This window comes from Notolabrus celidotus, chromosome 13, assembly GCF_009762535.1.
Source record: "Notolabrus celidotus isolate fNotCel1 chromosome 13, fNotCel1.pri, whole genome shotgun sequence".
NCBI lineage: Eukaryota > Metazoa > Chordata > Actinopteri > Labriformes > Labridae > Notolabrus > Notolabrus celidotus.
In genome coordinates this window covers 24,302,640-24,323,980 of record NC_048284.1, presented here as the reverse complement: position 1 = coordinate 24,323,980, position 21,341 = coordinate 24,302,640, and the positions used below count along the sequence as shown (strand labels likewise).

The 21,341-nt window shown below is 40.5% G+C and overlaps 1 protein-coding gene across 3 annotated transcripts in view; it reads left to right on the top strand.

Annotated features, from left to right (window-relative positions):
* Positions 1–21,341, top strand: part of atad2b (ATPase family AAA domain containing 2B) — a 66,910-nt gene that overhangs the window by 30,501 nt on the left and 15,068 nt on the right. For all 3 annotated transcript variants that reach the window (XM_034699329.1, XM_034699330.1, XM_034699328.1), the window contains exons 25-26: positions 14,622–15,347; positions 16,455–16,585. In XM_034699329.1, coding sequence (XP_034555220.1) covers positions 14,622–15,347; positions 16,455–16,585 — 857 coding nt within the window. The remainder of the gene's footprint in view (positions 1–14,621; positions 15,348–16,454; positions 16,586–21,341) is intronic.

Genomic DNA, 21,341 nt, shown 5'->3' with positions numbered 1-21,341 from the left:
GCAGATTATGATGCAACCCTACAATGAAGGTGCAGCACATCTCTGGTAGGAGAGACCAATTTTCTGTGACAGTACTAAAGAAATCAACTGCTCATGAAATTGCACCCACTGCAGCAAGGTTATTTTCAGGATGCCTGCTTTGCCTTTATGTCCCGTGTAAGGTCAGGACACAGGAAGGTTAAAGTTATCATAGATCATTATTACCTGCAGGGGGAAGCCTATATGAAGCTGTTTTGGTATCTGCAGTTTTATAGGGCCCTTATCTGGGACACCTCTCCCTCGCTCCTTCAATCCTGTCCCTCTTTTCTGTTTGCCCAGAGTTGAGAAACACCTGCGATTCTCAGATATAACCAAAAGTGGATGTGGGCAATGGGATGCAATATCAGGAAATGTGGCCAAAGGTGTGCAAAACGCTTTTCGAAAAAAAAAATTATGTTTCTGAATTAGGAGTGGCAAGATTGTTATTGGAGTGATTGTGTTATTGTTTCAATAAGCCAATATCTAGCTGGTCAGCGCAGCTTCACAGTCAACAAGAGGATGGAAGACGTAGACCTTGTTGCTGTTGATGCAAGAGAAAACAGGATGAAGGATGCGGTTTCCATTAGTCTGCATGAATGAAACTGTCAGTTTCTCTCCTTTCACTCTCTTATAGCCTTTCTCTCAACCCCTTTTCTCATCTCACCACTCCCCCCAAGGAGGAGCAGAAAACCAGAGGCCCATTACCTGGGCCACAGCTGTGGGTTCATGCAGAGGGCATCACTTTACAGATCTAGTTCATGTGAAGTGTCTTCCATTCATTCATAATGAATACTCTCCAGTTACTCTTATTTGCTCAATGAGAATCACTGACTTTATTTTAACCAGACTTTTTTATGTGTCAGTCAAGAACAATGCTGTAAATAGAATACATAACTAAATATGAATGTCTGATTATTCTCTTACTCTTCATTAATCTTAATCTAGGATTTGAGTAATGAGTAATTCTCAGAGTCGTCTTTTTTTATAGCTCACATCATTTTCCCCATTGACAAGATTGACCCTACTGTTGAATTGTTTGTGTGAGAATAGAATAGCGGTGCCGGTACTGCATAATGTGTCCTCCATTTGACTCAATTGTATGCCCAAGGCAACAACTACCAGGCAGCATTCATGTAGATGGGACACTGCTGTTTCCTACCTCCCCCATACAGCCTTGTATCTCGCATCAAAATAACACCAACAGACTGCTCCCCTCCCCATTGTCCATGTCAATTCATCACAAGATGGGAACTTTGAAGTCATAATAGACACTACAGCTTCCTTTCACCTCAGGCTGAAGTGCTTACCAAAAGGATGGCCTGGAATTTTGCCCATGCAAGACAAAAGGACATCAGGCACACCGTCTGACATGCTGTTGTTGTCACAGTGCAGGTGGAAATAGGTTGATAAAAAAAGCACTTTTTTGTTTGGTAAACACAAAGCACCATTGAAGACTTTGAATGAGGTGTATGTGGGATCATTGTTGGCACTGTGTTATCCAAAGGCAAAGGGGCAGTTGTGCCATAGTCAACAAAACTTGGTTAAGTTATTCAGGCAGTATTTTTGGTACACTCTGGTGCCAGAAAATGAGGGCATGCTCACTGCCACATCCTCCAACTCCTGAGCAATCTTAGGGAGCAGCTGTAGATTCCTTCTGCTCCAATAATTGGTCTGCCTATGTGCTTCACTCCATGGATAACCAGAGCTGATTCTTCTCTGAAAAATAAGTCATTTGAATTACAATGCACCAGGAGCAGGTGTACCTGCTTTTAAAAGGGATTGGGAAATGACACTGATTCATCCCCAACTCTGCTTTTCAGATTTTGGCCATTTGATTAACACAGGGTGTACACACTTTGAGATACACTTTTCCATGCAAGCTGCGTAAGAACTCCAAAGTAGTATTTATTTTACTTTCACCTGCTAAAAACCAGCAGTTAACACTGTTCACTTCTCAAGGTTTTTATTTTAAAAATGAAACCTTTCTGATTAAGGTTGCAAAGGGGTGGAACATTTCTGGTAAATTTCCATGGGAAGTTAAGTTGGGGAATTTTGGAAATATTCCAAATTGGAATTTATAGAAATGAATGGGAATTAACTGAGAATTTAATGGAAAGGTATCACATCCAAGCATAAATATTTGTTTTGTTATAAGCAGACATCCATCCAAAATAATACAATTAAAACAGATTTATTTGTAAGCAAAACTTTATCAAGTGTTAAATATTTTATTGAACAATCAATTCTTTCATTGAAGAACAAAAACAGGAATGTTGAGTTAAATATTACTCATCCCCCCGACCCAAGCCATTCAAAAATTAACAAAAATGTAATCCCAAAAAGTCCCATTCAAAATGTTAAATGAAAAGAGCCGCTCTCCCTCCAAAAGAGTCTCATTCAACATGCAAATAAAAAGTGCATGTAGTGGGCGTGGTCTCAATAGCCCTGCAGTAAGCAGTGTGCTATGTGCATGTGATTGAGGAATAGCATAGATATTCAACTGTACTTGCATGAAATCTGGTTGTTTTAGTCAGGATTATGCTAAAATATGTTTTCCCCAACTATATTTAAGTTCCCTATTAAGAGCCAACCTTCAATTTAGTAAATTCCTGGTTAATTCGCGTTTATTTCCATGGAAAGTTTCCAAGTTTGAAAATTCCCGGAATGTTGCAACCCTATTTCTGATACATTGAATTATGATATAAGTGTCATGTGGAGACACGGTGGCCAGTTTGTGTCTGTGTGAGCTGATCAGACCACTAGAGATAAATCATCTTGTTTTGTAGATACAATATTTCCTCAGCTTCCTGAGAGACAGAATTATTCATTTCCTGGGCAGTGACCATAAAACAAAGCATCTTGCCTGGAACTAAAAGTGCAATGTTATGATTTGTTATTAGACCTGGACACTGATTCCCCTCTAGCTACATCGCAGCTACCAGGCGTAAATGATCTTGAGTTGCACTCTGACAGCCTGTGGTGCTCGCTAATACATTCCTTACAAAGCATGCAAAGCCCTGAGCAAATGAGCACTGAGGCAGCAGAAAGCACTGCTTAAGTTGCCATTTTGTGGGCACAGATGCCTCTCGGATCATTGTGGTATCAAGCGTTAAATGAATGTAAAATCATCCATGATGCCTCTTGCATCTATTCATTATTTGAGGCTGCAGCTGAGCTGACATCAGTGTTGGTGTCTCTGGAGATCCATTCTGGGTATCCAAGTCGTTTTACCCACAACTGAGGTTTAGTGATGACACCTCTGCAGATTTTTTCAAGTTGTGTTTTATGTTCTGTGTGATGCATATAACATTTATATTATTGTATGTCATCATATCTGGCTGAAACAAATGAGCCTGGAGAGTTGCGCTGGAATGATGAAGCGTTACTGTTCATTGCCTCTGTGCATGCCAGATGACTGCAAGCTGTGCTGCCTAAGGATGTTAGAAAAGTGGAGTGATGTGGAGGCTTGTGTAAGCTATAGACAGACTCAACACTGACAATACCCAACTAAGATGTAAATGGTTGTTGTCCTCTAAGAAGCTAAGCTTAGTGTTGTAGATCATGCAAGGAGTAGGGCAGGAGTCTGCATGTATATTCCTTGAAATATGTAGGTGTTGTATTTTTCCTTTACCCTCATCATTATTATTGTATTATTGACCTCATGTCAGAGCTCTGTGAAGCTTAGCTGCCTTCATACAGTGTCTAAACCCTGAGAGAATTCACATCCATGAATTGATTGACTGGAGAGCCGGACCTCCAATAACACATTCACCAGTTTAAGATTGTTTGTTTCTGGGAAAATCTGTCCATCACAAATTACATTCAGAGGCTTCTGTGGGGGGATTGGATTTTCATTGAGGACTGACTGGCCTTTCATTCATGTTTATCTTATTCTCATGCTGTGCTTTCAATAATGAAGGATTTGTCTGTCTTGTCTTTTTTTCTACAAAAGTATAAAGTGGACAAACCTCTCAACAATTAGGCTATTCTTCAGAAAAACACAACACAATACAAGGCGTCCTGGGCTTTTCTTGTCATAGTATTTTATATTTTTCACTGTACTGTAGTCGATAAAGTATATTTCAGTAAACATCAGAGGCTAGTGTGCGCTGAGCAGACTAATGGGGTGCTTACTCTCTTTGTGTCTGTCGTTACAAGCTGTAATTGAGCAGAACAGTTGCACAAACATGATGCATGATTAGTTGAAATGACTTATGGATTTATAGTTGGATTCTAAATTATCTTCTGGACTTAATGCTCTACTCAAAGTGAATCTTTTATCCGTTTTCCTATCAAGATCCTACATTTTCCAAGGTGGCCAGCTCCTCAATTATGGTTTACATTACGATTGAATGCAGTGAGATTGCATCGCTGTTCATCTGCTTTAAAATATATGGCACTCAACACACTGGGATGTATCACAACAACCACTATTCTTTTCTCTGTTTTGATGTGGTTTTGTGTACTCCTTTACTTAGTTTGAGACATTTTTCTGTTACGTAGTCTGGGTTTTGGCCCTTTGGTTACGGCTGTAAGTATTACTGATACATCTTGTTTCCCAGAACAATAGAAATGCTATTCTCTACTGTTCTGTAGTTGTGATCAACTTTCCTAATATCAAACTCAACCACCCATGCACAAATCTCCAGGGACTCTTAGAGATATGTTTTCATTTAGCCAAGTCAAATCAGACCACTGTAAAACAGGAATGTGTGTGGACTAGGTTTTTTAATAACATGAAACTACTGATGGAGTTGCATTAATCTTGACTAATTGCTACACTACCAATAATACCAGACATGAGATGCTTTTTCTCTGGGTGTAGCTGGCCTTTTGGAATTACTCATTATGACATTTCATGAGAGTCGGCAGCAGTTACGCACCCTATTGGCTCCCTGGTCCCTACTTCAGATCTGTAAATAGTTCACTGTCATGATCAAACTGTCTCATTCGTAGCATATGAATTACTAATGAACCAATTTTTCAGGTGACGTGAATCATTTTGTGGGTCCTCACAGATTGAGTTCAGGACATCATCACATCCTCAGTGCACATGCATACACTGCAAAAAGGCAGCCTTCAAAAACAAGAAAAATATATACAAAAATGTGGGGTATATTACTTAAACTAAGCAAAAGTATCTGCCAACAGAACAAGAAAATTTGGCTTGTTAGGACTTTCCAAAACAAATAAAAATATCTAACCTCAATGAACCCAGAAATACCTTAAAATGAGTTTATTTTCACTAATAAAGAGTGCATTTTTCTTGATATAAATAAAAAAACATGAGACTTCTTTTCGCAATATGTTGAAAAATATTCTTAAATTAAGTAAATGCCATTATCTTTTTTCTTTTCTTTTTCATCGGGCATTTACACGTATTATTATTTGTAGAGGAAAGGACCATGGATAGTGTAGGAAAATGAGGGAATGACACGCGGGAAAGAGGCCACAGTCTGGATTTGAACCCGGGCCAACCACTTCATGGCCTCGCAACTTAACCATTAGCCTAAGTCTGCACCCTAGTGCCTTTGTCTTGACATAATGAAATGCACTAGGCATTACATTTCTTGAAACCAGCAAAGTTTTACTAAACTAATTTACTTTTCTTGATGGAAAGACAAAAGTTGAGAATATATTTCTCATTATGTAGGATCATTTTCAGCCTTGTAACTTGGAAGAACTTTTGTAATTATTTCTGTTTGAAACGGTTTGAAATGTTAAATGTTTAAATATTAAGTGTCAGTTTACAGTACTGTGCCAACTGTACTAATATATAGTAGTACATATTTTCTATTGTTTCATTGAAAATAAAACAGTGGATTACATTTGGCTGTAATTTGTTTTAATTGTGTGAAGAGATAAAATTGAGTCAAAGTCATGATTTCTTATCTCATGCTTGAAATATCTTGGTCATAAAATCTCTGTAACAAGCTGTAATATCTTGCTGAGATCATTCAGTATCAAAACAAGTGAAACACTCTAACATAAAAAGTGCTTAGTCAGAAAAACTATCTTATCAGGCATAAAATAAGCAAATTTCACCCCTATCTGAGATATTACATCTTACTTAGATTTCAGTTTTTGCAGTGTAGCTTGGCTGCGGTTTGCAGACAATCAAGTTGTGAAGCTGCATTTGTTTGTGATCCATGGGTTTAGCCACAGGTCAAGGTGTGGTGTCAGCTCATATGCATATGAATCCTATTGCTGCAGTGTTGTTACACAGCCTGACAGTGTTGTTATATAGCCTGATAGAGCCTACACACGATATGACATTTATTGACAACTTCTGTTCCTGTTTAACATCTAAACCAGAAATGCGTCCTTGAGCAGAAATGGATAAATAAAAAAGGGTCCTTTGAAAGGCAAGTTCAGCTTAAAAGCCCTGAGAGATGTTTCTCTTGACAAAACCAAATTTATTTGTATTTACTTGTGTAACTATGAAGTACGTCAAAGCTTGAATACCTCTTTTGAGTGATAAAAAAATGCAGTGCCTAAAGTACTTGTTGTAAAATGTGTCTGTTGTAAAGCACGTGGTCCACTGTTTTGTGTTGAACTGCTGAAAACAACAGGGGATTTTTATTTAACCTTGATAAAACCTGTTAATGGTTCATTCTTACTTATTTAGTAATATACTAAGTTTGACATCTTAAATAGACCACCAGTCAGCTGTCAGATGAGCAGATCAAAAGAAGGGAGCTACTCCAATTGTCGGCAGAAAAGAATAGCCTCAAATTTCAGCCAGTCAACAACCTGAACATTATTATTGCAACTGAATGTTAATGTGGGCCTTTTTGGTTCTGTTTTGATCACTGCCTGCAGGGTGGGAACAATCAATAATAACCCCCCGCGCCCCTCAGAGTCCACCTACTGCAACACGGGGCATTCTGAAATAGGATTAGCCTTTAGTCTAGACACTGTCTGGAAATGTTGTAATGGTATTGGAGGACCCACAATTCATCCAAACTAATATCTACATATTCATTAAAGAAGAATAGATATTTGCAATCACAGAAAAAAATGAATATATCCTTAAACTCACCCAGAAAAGTATCTATTCCTGTGAAAACTGTGTTTAATGTATTTATTTGTAACTCTTTCTGCAAGATCCTATTCTTTAACATGCCCATGGGGAATCAAATTTTGAACTGAAAGTCATTTACTTAATTTGTAAGTGTGAGTAACAATGGCAGTGACATCTAATGAGGGAGTAATTAAGCCAATATAATCCTATTTATTGATCTTGTTCAATTGTTACTAAAGGGGTTTATACCACAGTTATACACATTGTATATTTCAACAGGTATACGTAGGAAGGAATGAGGATTTTATATGGTTAGGTAGAACTAGTTCTCCATCACTGATCTCAAGGTCCAAAAGTTAAATACTGTGAACAAACTGGGGTTTATAGAAAGTGTTTCATTAAATAGCAGCTCGTAGGTGGCCTGCTCCTTGAAGAGGTGTATGCTCTATCAGTGTGAAAACTCATATGTCAGTCAAATGAGTCAACCCAACCACTGCACATCTCTGTACCTCGTTACCCCTGCCTTACAGCCTGTCTGAATGCATGTTTTGGCAGGGAGCAACAGACCTTTCCTCCAGAGGGCTTTCATATCCTGCTTTGGTGTGTATGAGTGAGCGCAGACTGACAACTTCAGCATTACTTGGAGCTGGTGCGTTGGGGCATATCTGTCTTCTAAGAAGGGAGCTCCACAGGCACTGCCATACCACCGGCTATTTACTGAGCAGCAGAGAGGAGAGGGACAGAAATAAATTGATGTGCTGACTGAATTATGCCTTCGGTTCCTCCTTCTTGTGAATTTATTTATTTATTCTACGTTTATATTTGGGCTTTTCTTCCTTTATTTAGAGATAGGACTGTGGATAGAGCAGGGAACTGGGAGAGAGTGGGCTGACATGGGGTGACAGGTTGGAATTGAACCCAGGCTCCCCGCTTCAATGACTATATCTTCCGTAAAACCACTCTGCCAAACCAGCGCACATGCCTTGTGACTTCTTTTCTCTGTGAACTTGCTGTCCAGTATTTGTATATCTTATTTCTTTTTTTTTTTTTTTTTATATTTTTGGGCTTTTTGCCTTTATTTAATAGGACAGCTGAAGAGAGACAGGAAATGTGGGGAGTGGAGAGGGGGGGAGGACATGCAGGAAATGGTCGCGGCCAGGAATCGAACCGGCGACCCCTGCGATGAGGACTGTAGCCTCTGTATGTGAGACGCGTAGACCGCTAGGCCACCAGCGCCCCTGTATGTCTTATTTCTGACCAAATAGTGAACCCATCCCTAGTGGTATTAATGTTGATATTGATCCCCTTGTCTGACTGTTTGCAACGTGTGTTTTCCAACATGCAGAACTGCTCCTTAAAACCAAGCAAGGTGGTGTAACTGTGCAGGTTTTAAGGTGATAAAGAGAGCTGAGGAAGGAAGCAACACAGCAATTAAAGTAACCCATCTCCTTCATGTCAAGGAGCAAGGATATGATCATTTATTGATCTGGGATTTTTATTAAGTGTAAAGTGTCACATTGTGTGACAAACGACTGCCTTCCTCTGTGACCCACGGACCCTGAAGCCCTTTGTCACCACGGCAGCCTTTCTGTCGTTCTCTGTGTGGCCATGTTGTATCCTGTCGCACACTTTGCAACATTTTTTTAAAATGTGTGACAGAATATTAATGGACAAATCAAAATGAAAAGCACCATATACAGATCTGAATTTATATAAAAACCCTTTCCAGTTCAAGTTAAGTCCTTGTTGAAAAAGTCTAGTCTGGGGGTGCTGGTAGCCTAGCGGTCCACATACATAGGCTACAGTCCTCGTCGCAGGGGTCGCCGGTTCGATTCCCAGCCGCAACCATTTGCTGCATGTGTTCAGCCACTCTCTACTCCCCACATTTCCTGTCTCTCTTCAGCTGTCCTATTGAATAAAGGCGAAAAAGACCAAAAATACAACTTAAAAAAAAGAGAGTCTAGTCTGGGCTTGATGTTGGGCTGAAAAATAGTTTCCATATATTGCCTCCTATATACAACACAGGCATGTATGTGGGACAGAGCAATGGCATAATGAAGAGAAATCATGAAATATACATGGCCATTATTATGCTATATGATTTTTTAAGAGGGATTTATTCATTTTGCTTGTCTTTGTTAAATGTCTAAGGGTGGGTATTCATTTTGTGTATTTCTAAAGAAACATTTTACATTATTTATTTTGTTTAAATAATCAGGAGCCATTTAATTAGAATTTGTTCAACAGTCATGGCCGAGTATATTCAGCCTTTGTGCTGAGTTAATTACAGATCAGCAGAATGACTCGGAGGAAGAGAGGCAGACATCGCAGAGAGAGGACGTGATGAGAAAGTATACTCTGGAGCAAATCCAGAGTTATGTCAGAATTACGATAGTTCTAACTAATAATGATTAATTATTATTAATTTTACCCTTTCAGTATTTATGTCTACAATGTTGAGTGTGATTAGTCTGATTATTGGATCGGTGAGGTCAAACAAAGTCTGAGCTTTCTCCTGGCACAAGAACAATGTGACTTTGACGTTTCATCAACAAGAAGTTGAGCTTTAAAGAAAATATGTTAGCCTGTGAGTTCAAACAGTCTGGACAAGAATTTCAGTTTTTCAGTCTGTTTGTTTAGGTTTTGTTTTGTTTTGTGACACAACTCTAAACTCTGGGCTCCTCGCCATCAGTAGCAGGTGATGAAGGCAAGGTGGATCAATACTTCATTAATGTTACAGGATTGAGTTCCCAACTGCAGTCGATTCCAATAAACCAGGGTGACAAAGAGCCGAGTTGGCTACATGGGTTGCGACTGTGACCGTGCACACAGCGGGTCTGCATCCAAGTAACTGCACCTTACTGTACTATACTATAATGGGGGGAGGACAGCAGAGTCTACTAGAGTCTAAAGGACCATAAGTAGGTTGAGATTAGGGCTTCTCCAGCATGTTACATACTTTGTCACTGTCACTTTGTCTGTTGGTAATTGCTTGTTTGCAGGATGAGTTTCCATTATTTATCTACATGTGTACCTTTTTAATTGAAATACAATAATATCTTTGCATTACAGAATAAGTGAGGCATAATGTCTTTTTTCCCTTTTCCTAAAGCACATATTAGTTTCCAATAGTACTTCTATTCTGGTTCTTCCCTTGAAACCACTTTATCCATAACCACATTGCATCTTTATGATTTTCTCATATCACCTGCTGTCTTATGTCGCATTTCCTTCTCACTCAAATCTGAACATCTCATATTTTCCTACTTAGAGTCTTATTGTAGGTCTGCACTCATATCTGCTTCAATTCTGAGCTGATATCTGCAGCCGCCATTCTGTGTCTTATGTGAATCTTAAACCATTTGTGCTCTGGTGCCACCAAAAAGAGCACAAAACATATGGTTAGGTATGAAACATGTGACCACACAAAAACGATATATAAATCTAAAGTAAACTTGTGTTTGCAGTTTGTACTGTTTCCCCAGCACGAACATTTTGCACCCAGTGTTGGTCCTTTAAATGAATTCATAGGAGATTTAGAGGGCAAGGAAGCTGTTCATTGCCATGGAAACACACGCACACACACACACACACACACACACACACACACACACACACACACACACACACACACACACACACACACACACACACACACACACACACACACACACACACACACACATACTTAGTGCTTACACATAACAACAGGGAGGTAAAGTGGTAAGTAAACAACTGGGCATCCGTCCTGGTTAGGGAGGGCTGTCTGTGTGAGTTTGGATTGATGAGGAAGCTTAGCTGACTCTCCAAACCATTACTCCTGCAAACATTGATTCATACTGAACAATTAATCTTAGCTTGGAAAGTAGATTCTTTTTAATTACACTTGAACTCTGATAAAAACACATACTGTAGATTCACACAACATAACCACTTTTAAATTAGACTGTGAAGAAAAACCTGGGCTCAGTTGAATCTGTTTTTGTTTTTGCCCCGGTTCATAAGAGCGGTGTTTGCTGCTTAAGTCAAAGGCCCATTTTTAAAAGTGGGCTGACATTGGCTTTACAGTTTCTAAATGGAAGCTTTATTTTCAGATGGCTTTGGCAGCGAGCCACACTGAGTTGGTTGCTGTTAAGTGCAGAGTGTATCTGGTCTGAGTGCTTCGGGAGGGCATCGGCTAATATGATGTCTTCATTTTGGCCTTTTTTTTAAAGTTTGGTCTCGGCCTATTCATTTTGGATAAAAACATTGGCACCAGTTGCCTGGCAACAAAACAAGAGGCCAGGAAGTTAATGGGTCCGACTTGGTTATGGTCATGTACATAACCTTCTGCAACACCGGGATTTGTTGCTATAGCACCTCTTTATTAATATTAGCCACTTTTGCATGCAGCCAGATGAGGCGTCTCTCTGCCTTCCTTTTTTAAAACTAATTGTAAACTATTCTTAAGTATTGAATATTCCTCCTTTATAAAACTTGTACGGGTCATCCGTCCAACATAAACCTTTTCATTGAATAGACGCAACAGACAGTAATTATAAGTCAGTAATGATGATAATATATCACTGTGCTCACATACTTTTAATAGGAATCCATCTGAGACGAAGCACATTTTATCTTTATGAGCTTGTGACTCTTGTGAGCCTGTCAGAGTAATTAATAGCTGGCACCATTATATTGCATAATGCTGCATAATGCTGTGGGCATGGGGTGTGTCAGCGTTTCCCTTGATTGCCCCAACATTAACTGAACCAAAATAAAAATGGATCAGGATTACACTGTCAGAACCTCAATCTCCAGAGGTGTACATTACCACAGTCATATTGGAAAAGCTCTCACACTTATCAAAGCTGTTTCTATATTTTATGCCAAGTTGCAGCCTAAATATTTAGCAAACTATTCCCTTTCTTTTGTCCCCTTCTCAGCATTGTGTGTGATTGTCTTTGTCTAGGTTGTGATCTGATGACCCAATGATAATAATCATTACATACAAAATGCTAAAGTTAAGACAGTTCTCAGATACAGCCAGTAATAAAACACATCATGGATTAACAAGACGTAGGTTGATAAACCAAATCCCAGTTTAAGTAGGTATCACACAGGTGCAGATAGCTAGTAACACCAAGCCAGAACCATATTTACGTAATGCCAATCTTGAGAGAGTATGCAGTAATTTAAATACAAGGTTTAGAGTCAAGGCAAGCAAGATGTTGGATGTGTTGATGTCCTGGCTGTGTTCATTGTAGTGTATTAGGTGTTTTCAGATAAAGTACTTTTTTGAAAATATCTCTTAGTTTGTAGATTGGACATTATAGTGTGTAACCACCACAGCAACCACTGCATATTCACATGTTTGTTACTGTTTTCTACATAGTTCATGCAGTATTAGCTGGCACCAAGTGATCTCTATGCCCCATGGTTGTCTGGTGTGCATCCCTGGCCACTAAAAGGGTCTCTTGCAAATACTAAATCTAAAGAGAGTCGTGAGCCCATTAACTTGACCTGGATTATTATTTTCCCCACTTTTCTTGTGTTTTAACAATAGACTGTATAAATAATGGACTTAGTATCCGTGACGTCACCCATCTGTTCCTGAGCGCTGTTTTGAAGCTGGCAGCCGGCTTGACGGCGGCACCCATATTGATAATGCAGAACTCAACGAGACATAGGGTGACGTAAAGAGGCAGGGTTTGAGCCTCCTAGCCAACAGCTATGTGTTCCTGTCAGGTCAGTCATGTCCTTATTTGGGCAAAAACTCGCAATCTTATTATCTGCTGAACAGTCACTTTAGAAAAAAATCCCCCCCCTACAGTGTGTGTGGATAGATGAATTAGCTCCGTAGAGCCAAGCCGTTTTTTGAACCAGGCTGTAAACATGTTTATTAATGCTGCAAAGATCGTCTTTTTTGAATTGGTGTCTATATGGTTTCTGGTGTTTCTGCATCCAGCCTCAAGCAGATTCTCGATGAATTGCAGTTTATAACACTTCCGCATTGGCTTCATAGATTAAGACCGGAGGTTGCCGCTTGTGTTTTAATGCAAGCAGTGTGAGATTTCAGTTAGTGTATTGTTTTTTTGCTGGTCCCTCTCTGTTGTGAAAAAGTAGTTTACATGAGGATTCTTTTTTACTCTCTCAAGTGTATTCCCAATGAACATCATTATATCTTATGCATTGGAGCAAACATGAGCCAAGGTTTTAAAATATTCAGAGCAGAGAGGAGGATTGTGCTGCAGATACAGATTGTACAGCTGAGACTTTCCGTGGTATTCAGGCAAAGGCTCTACTCAAAGCATAAAGGGAGTTAGCTGACATATTTTATTGATTCTGCATAAGATCTCACTCTGACAGTAGATTGCTATAGTGCCCCCTGATAGAATTCAAGCTGGAATACTTTTTAGATTAGACCATTTTGATATAATGTCCCTATCCATATCTAAGATGAATTCCACACTTAAAAACCCATGTGGGACTCTTTCAGGTCATTTTTCTTTTTCTTTTTCATTTGAAGTTAAGTTATTCTATGAAAGGAATAATTTTAGTATCCAGAAGTGCTCTGAAATAGTCAGTGTCAAAAGCTGTCTGTGACTCAACAGATGCTTTTCAAATGGGAAGGCAAGACCCTAAAGCTTCTTTTGGGCTCAGATGTGCTCACTGTCAGGTCATGGTAATGCCACTCATCGTCAGGTTCTGACAACAAACCTTGAGGAACCTTGGTTGGTTTTTCACCTTGTGTCTTCATTTCCACCCCGTCTTCCTGTCTCTGCTCCTCTCTCTGATTTGTGTTGCTCTTGTTTATATCTGGTGTCTGTTTGGGGAAAAGCAGTAAATAAAGGCAAATGCCTTGAAATTTCACAGCATTTCTCAACACTCGTTTTTCCTTCCACCTTAAAACTCTGAGCACCAAATATTGACTTTAGAGTTGAACATCTATGATGTAGCTGGGCTGCCAAATATGAAATCCTGGTCATTCCACTGCCTTTAAATCCTCTGGACACTCAAATAAATATAACCTTTCAAACTAAGTAATTTAGGGTCTGCCTACTAATACTGACGGTTAGTTTGAGTACAAGTTAAAAACAATTTTTTTTCCAAGTACCATAAATCCGTTTGATATTGGTGATAGGTAAGTGATATCAGCAATAGTTTAGTTAGTTGGGGTTGGATGTAGCCCAAATTTAACTCATTTTGTCTTTGAGAGTCATGGGAAGGATGTTAATGTTCTTTTTGGTCGTCAGGGAGTTTAATCCCTGAGTCTATCACCATTGGATTGAAAGCTTCAGTTAAAGATAGGCTAAACTTGGGGTGCTGGTGGCCTAGCGGTCTAAGCGCCCCACACACAGAGGCTACCGTCCTCGTCGCAGAGGTCGCCAGTTCGACTCCCAGCTGGTCGACCATTTGCTGCATGTCTTCCCCTACTCTCTACTCCCCACATGTCCTGTCTCTCTTCAGCTGTCCTGTCGATAAAGGCAAAAAGCCTCAAAATAATAATAATAAAAAAAAAGGCTAAACTTGAACATGCTTGTTGAATTCATTTCTCGTCCTCATATTCTACTCTCTGTCTTTCCTCTCTCCACTTCAGATCATATCAAACGGAAGTTTCGCCGTCGGCCATCTTGGGGGCGGGGCATAATTCGCAAGAAGAAGATCTATAAGAAAGGGACAGAAGAGGAAGAGGAGGACGAGCCTGAGCCAGAAGTGGAAGCCACTGGGCCCAGTGACTCGTGTTTGACGCAGGATGAGGAATCCTCCTGTGATACCACAGGTCCCCAGCCCAACGGCCACCACCCCCACCTTCCCTCCACGGAGGAGGAGAGCTCCAATGAGCCCCCTGTTACTGTTACTTCAGAAGCCAGTGAAGCTACAGAAGAGCCCGTCCTTATGGAAGAGAAGCCCACAGCCAAAGAGGCAGAGTGTGAGGAAACAGAGAAACACACCGAGCTGCAGAGTCCAGGAGATAGTTCTCAGCCTGAAGCAGAGGAGGATATTCAGCCCAAGCAGGCTGACATCCAGCCTTTGACTGAAACAACCAAGTCCTCAGATGCTGAGGCCCAGCCTAAGCACACAGATGATCTCCTGGAATCACACGTGGATTGTGTGAATGGGAACGATTCAATGGACAGCCTTGACTCACAGAGCCTCGATAAGAGCAGTGAAGCTGACAAAAGGACTCCTCAAAGCACGGCTGAGGACTGTCATAATCCAGATCAGGAAGAGCACAAAGACAGAAGTGAGAGCGTACCAACTCAGGAGCACCCTTCCGAGGATGGAGGGACAGAAAATCTTGAGGAAGACCAAGATCAAGAAGGTATGAAGCTGGATGCATCTTTAGTCACTCAGTTAAGAGCAGAGGTTTTTCTTTCTTCATATAAAACATTTGACCTTGGTGTGAAAGTAACCTTACATACTAAGTGCTGGATTCATGGTTCCTTTCAGTTTTGTCACTCATTAGTTTTGGGTCACAGGGTAAATAATGAGTACATCCATCACTGCAGCAGATATTATAACAAGCTATGAATGAGCTTGGTGTTTCGGTTGTTTTTGAATAGCTAGTGTTCTGAGTTTAAACTACATCTCAGGGGAGCAAGAAGAGACAGGTGCGAGTTCTCACCCACTCACTTTGGTCTCTTCATTTTACTTGCTAATCATTCGATCTTTGTACTTGATAAGCAATTAAGCATGTTAACAAAATGTACTCAAGTTTTAGACATCCAGTCAGTGCTTCGCCCACCTTTTAATTAAGAAGAGAATCCAGTGTTTGATTATCATCCAGCTCTTCTGATTTACAGTCTGTTGAGCTTTTAAAACAGAGTGCCTGAGTATTGGAACATCACTGATGCAGAATACAAAGAAGGTTTTTAATGGCAATTTAGAGAGTTTAAAGAAACTCCTGTAATGAGGTTCAGCTATTGTAGACACTCCTCAACCTTCTTATACTGACACTGAAATACTCTTCCATAAGGTTTGAGACAGAAATAAGCCAATACATTTGAAAGCTGAGGTAATGGTGCTAATGCAGTGTGGAGGAGCCATTAGAGGGTGATGACACAAACTGGAGCTCTGCAAAAAGCACACAAGTCAACTGCATTGTCCCCACCTTCATTACAACCTGAGCTGGGCCTTTTTGTTTTCATCAAAGCGCCTCTTCAGCACTGATATAAATGGACAGAAGAGGCCAGATGTGAAAATGTGTGCCCTCAGTCGCTTCAAATAGATGCTCTTCACATGCTGCAGAATCACATTAATGTGACTGTAGCAGTTATTTATTTATTTTCCGTGGTTCATGACAAAAACATAATTTTTAATTTACTCACCATTTCATACCAGGTTGTTAGTGATCGCTGTTGCACTGCTTTCTGTTTCAAAAACCATGATTAACTCTCTCCCATGAATGATCCATGTGTTTATTCATTAGGGGGTTCCAATGCCAGGAAACGCAGCAGGAGCCTGTCAGAGCAGCTGATGGGGTCTGCAGAGAGTTCAGAGGAGCAGCCGCAACCAGTCCCTCCCCGTCCTCCTGTGGTGGTCGACCACCAGCGACTTTCGGTAAGATTCCTCTGTGCCTCTGCTACATGCACATTCACTAACCTAAAACAAACGAATGACGCAGAGTTCTAACTTTATTAACACTCTGAAAGTTTCGTGGTTTGAACCCAAGTTGTCATTTGCTGTGTTCTTTCAGAGATGAATGCGTCAGATGCAGAATGAGTAGCCAGCAGCTAGGGATGTACACAATTAATCAATTACTCGAAACACGCATTTTGTTTTCAATTTTCCGTTACGTGGAACAAACATCATGTGGTCTCATATTACACTCATCTATCAGGGAGGTGTTTTAAGTTTAAAGCATGTTTTGATGTGAATCAGCTGTTAAAGGTGTTGCACACAGTGGAGACGCTCAGCTGGCGGCTGCGGCTGTGCGTCAGGTCTCCACGTGCGCTTTTTAAAGAGGATCAATATGCAACTGCTACCAACAACGACACAGACACAAAGGTTGACAACTTTAAACAGGACATTTCCCAACCTTTGGATTCAAAGCCAACAGACTGGTGGGAATTGCTGGTACGCTATGTTTGTAGACCAGCAACATCAGAGCCGTCTGGGCTTTTCTGCAGCTGGACTGATTATGACACGGTTGCACTCCCTGCTGACACCTGACCAACACACGATGATTTTTCAACGAAAGAACGAGTAAGCAGAAAAGTAGACACTGTGAGTCTGAAGTACTTTTCTGTTAGTATTATGAGCCTTCACTTTATAAGATTATGTCCATGGAGAAAAGTTTTATGAGCCTGATCGTTGATAATCAGTGTTAAACATGTTACCCGTGTTCAATACGGTCAGTTATATGCATTTTGTTGCTGTGGAAAATATAATTTATGGGGGGAAAACGTATTTGGCCTTGTTTTTGACATAGGAATAATCATGTTTTTTTATTGATTAATCGGTAATTGATCGTTAACATTTCCAAAAGTCGATCACGGAAAATACTTAAAATGTACATCCCTACTAGCGGCAAGACTAGAAGAGCTCCTTCTTTTCTCTTGATGACAAAGGTACTGCTGTTTCTGATAGAAGATTTCAAAACACATGTGCATCACAGTTTGTTGTGTGTGATTAGTACTGCAGACCTTATTTGCAGCTTGTCATACTGGTATGACTGATATGTGTGATCCCCCTGAAATGGTGTTTCTGAACACCGTCTGCTCAAATGTTGACATGTTTCATAATGCAGTATTGGTTGACATGTTCAACATTTTTGAATAGGAATGTATCTAGAAATCTACTCAGAGGCTTGAAGACACTTTGTGGCAGGGTGCCAGATTCACTGCTACTCAAACAGGTTGAAGGAGAGAAACCATGAAAGCCTCTCTATTGCTGAAACATTATTCAACCCAGCAAGATTTACCGTTTAAAACCCAGTCCATGCCCCATCATAATCTAGCTTGATACCACATCATGGTCATCATTTCGATTCAGACCATGAAGGATGTAACAGCTGTGAGAATTTGGCAGTGCACTGAATATGAATTGGTAATTTAAGAGGTACTGTGATGTGTATCAAAGCAAAGATCTGGTACAGGGAGATGACACATTATAGAGGGGAACACGGTTATATTAAGCGTTGATGTTTTTTTATGGTTGTAGCAGTGAGAGATGGTGTTTCTGTCACAACAAGAACACAGCCGCTGAAAATAATTACAGAAAGTAATCAGGCAAATTGAATTATGTACATATGAGACAGAAGACACTGAGGGACAGCGTAGCCAGGTATCAATTTATTTTAAGTCAAGTGCTAGGGCTAAAGAAGAAGGCAAGGTGTCAGTGGATACAAACAGCCTCACATCCACAGTAACTCAGAACATTTTCACATGTAAACTTATCTGTGGTTACAGAACCAGCTGTGGAAACCTGTCACAGATGTGTCACTGCCTGATAACATTTTGATTACAGACACATGGAGCGGTGATCTAGGCATGTTATCCTCTTGTTTTGTGTCATTTCAGTTCATAAAAGCTCTCATGTGCTGCATGCTACTCATCTCAGTGACACTATACGTTTGACATTATGCCTTTTCTTTGTCCTTTATCATTTCTATACCCTTTACAGATAGAACACGATAAAGCAGAATTGGTGTCTGGGTTTAATCTTGGCCTCAGAAGACAGCCCATACATTGAAAATGTTCATAAAATGGAGCTTTATATATGAAGGAAGCAGAAACTCAGCCATGGATGACCAGCTTTAAGCTTCATGTGTGCAGGGTGGAGCTGATGCTGTCACACTGTCCTCCTCAGATGGATAACTCTGACTCCTGAGTCTTATCTCGCCTTCCCATTCACACTTTAGTCATGTCACCTTTTCTCTCCCCTTTTCACTGTATAACTACACATGTGTATGTCTGCTATCTGAACATAGAGGAGGAACCCAATTACAGCAGCAGACCATGTTTGAATCTCACAATCAACAGGTGTTGTTTCTGCGATATTTAAAAGAAACAAGGTTATGACTCAAACATGAGCTTCTCTCCACCTCGCTTCACCCGCCAACTTGTCCCAGCATGTGTCCAAGTAACAGAGAACAAATGGAGCAGCTCCACTTTGCTTTGCACTGTCACACTGGAGTCCCAGCTAATACCAAAAGTATAAATTAGAGCCTCGGTTCAGTGGTCTCCCCTGACAGCACTTCACCGATCAGGTGGGGGGTGTTCGGTTCTAGAGTCCTTTCTGTGATGTAATTGATGTGAAAGAAGTATTCTTCTTAAAATAGCTTACTTCTTCCCTCCATGCTCCAAAGCAATCAAGCCATTATCTGGAGACTTTCACACATCCCCTGGACATGATAGGGACAGTGGGGTACGTGTCAAGTCTTCCTCAACCTGGCTCTATCTTTCAGAGTGATTGACAGGCCTTAAGTTGGCTTGATCTTATTGCCTCAGCTGGCTGCCCCTATAAACAGCAACACACAGAGCTAATCTGAAGGTTTATTTGTTAGAGATGGAAGAAGTAAAGTATCTTAAAAACTGTGGAAAAGGGTGATTATAAATCATTTCTTTCTCACCCTCAGATTGAGGATGAACAGTTTACAAATTGAATATCCAGTGAGCAGGATGAGAATCAGTGTCTTAACAGATATTTGCTGGCAAGGCAGAGACTGGCAGGCTGCCTGATGTGTATTTGGACCTGAAGTAAGCGGTGCTCTGCTCCATCAGTGGTATTCATTGATTGTAGAGGGCTCGTTATTTCTGATTTAAGTTGAAGGAAGAGGCTCTGAAATCTCTCTGAAATAAAATACCATCAGAGAGTGTTGTTTGTTCCCTGAACTTACACTCACAGCCTTTAGAGATGGTATTATTTCTGTATCCCTGTCTCGTCTTTGAGCCGTGGCACTTTACAAAACCAAATTCTGTTTTTTCCAGTTTGACGGAAGTGAAGTTTGATGCTGTCTGGATGGAAATTAATATCTCAGCATGAATAAATTGGTCCTGAGGCTTGTTTCTCTGACTACTCCAAATGTTTCATACAGTCAGCTGTTTGCTTTCATCAGTAATCAGACTCTTGTCCACAGATGGACTGGAAGAAGTGCTGCAGACGATTTTAGATGTGAACTGAGAAACAACATCAAATCTAGCTTCGCAAATTTTCCTCCATTTTTACAGAGAACACACAGATTGTCGCCTACTCAACTGTTTTCTGCAGCTGCTGCCCAAGGAGCTAGTCTCTGGCAGAGTATGAAGTCTTCTGGATTGATGTGAAGCTTATTACAGTATTTCAGGACTTCCTGTTTTAGAGAAACCCGTCAACAGAAATGGTCCCTTGCATTTTTTCCACCGTCCTTCACAACAGCAGGGGGCCCTCTGGCAAAGTGGCCATCATGCATGTGTTGAAAAGAGAACAGCTTAATAGTGGAGCTCAGAGTTTGATTGGCAGTAAAAGTAGTACATGAGGGGCAGCTTTTTATTTCCAGTTAATCTCAGTGATGGCTGTCAATGTGGCCATTTGCATGTGATGGCTCTCATGAAGCTGAGCCTGCACATGAGAGGTAGTCACTTACACAATGTCAACATACAGGAGTCTTTTTTTAATGTATATTCTGATGTACTTGCCCTTCTGCAGAACCTTTAGGGGAGTTATGAAACCCTTTTGTTGTGCTAACACCTCATGCATACCTGCCAACATTTGGGTTTCAAAATCTGGGAGGGTGGGGGGGGGGGGTTGACAGATTGCCTCAATCAAGTAGGTCAATAAAACTCATACATTAAAATCTGCCGTGCACACTCTGCTGAGAGTAGCCAGCGCTGCTTAAATTTGCTGGCTAACTTTGTTTTATTCTGTGGATTGCTGTCCTCTCCTGACATTGATTTTTCGCTTGCTTGCTTCTTTCTCCTACTTCCACTTCCTGCTTGCACAGAGTGCAGCCATGCATACACCTGTGAATCAAATTATGGACTGCCAGGTCGCGGGGTAAGAGGCGTTCCAGTTTTATGTAGTTGTGGAAAGTGTATCATAATTCATAGACTACCTGGCAACTTAGAACAAAAATACAAACCATATGTGTCCTAGCATATGGATTTTTTATAATAAGGTTGTAAGACACTAAAAATCACTGAGGTCGAAACCACAAATTGGGAGGGGGAGGGAGATGCCCTTGGAATCAGGAGAACCCCCAGGAAAAAGCTAATGAGGTTAGGATTAGGGTTAGGATTAGGGTTAGGGTTAGGTTAAGGGTTAGGGTTAGGGTTAGGGGTTAGGGTTAGGGTTGTGATTAGGGTTAGGGTTGGGATTAGAGTTAGGGTTAGGATTA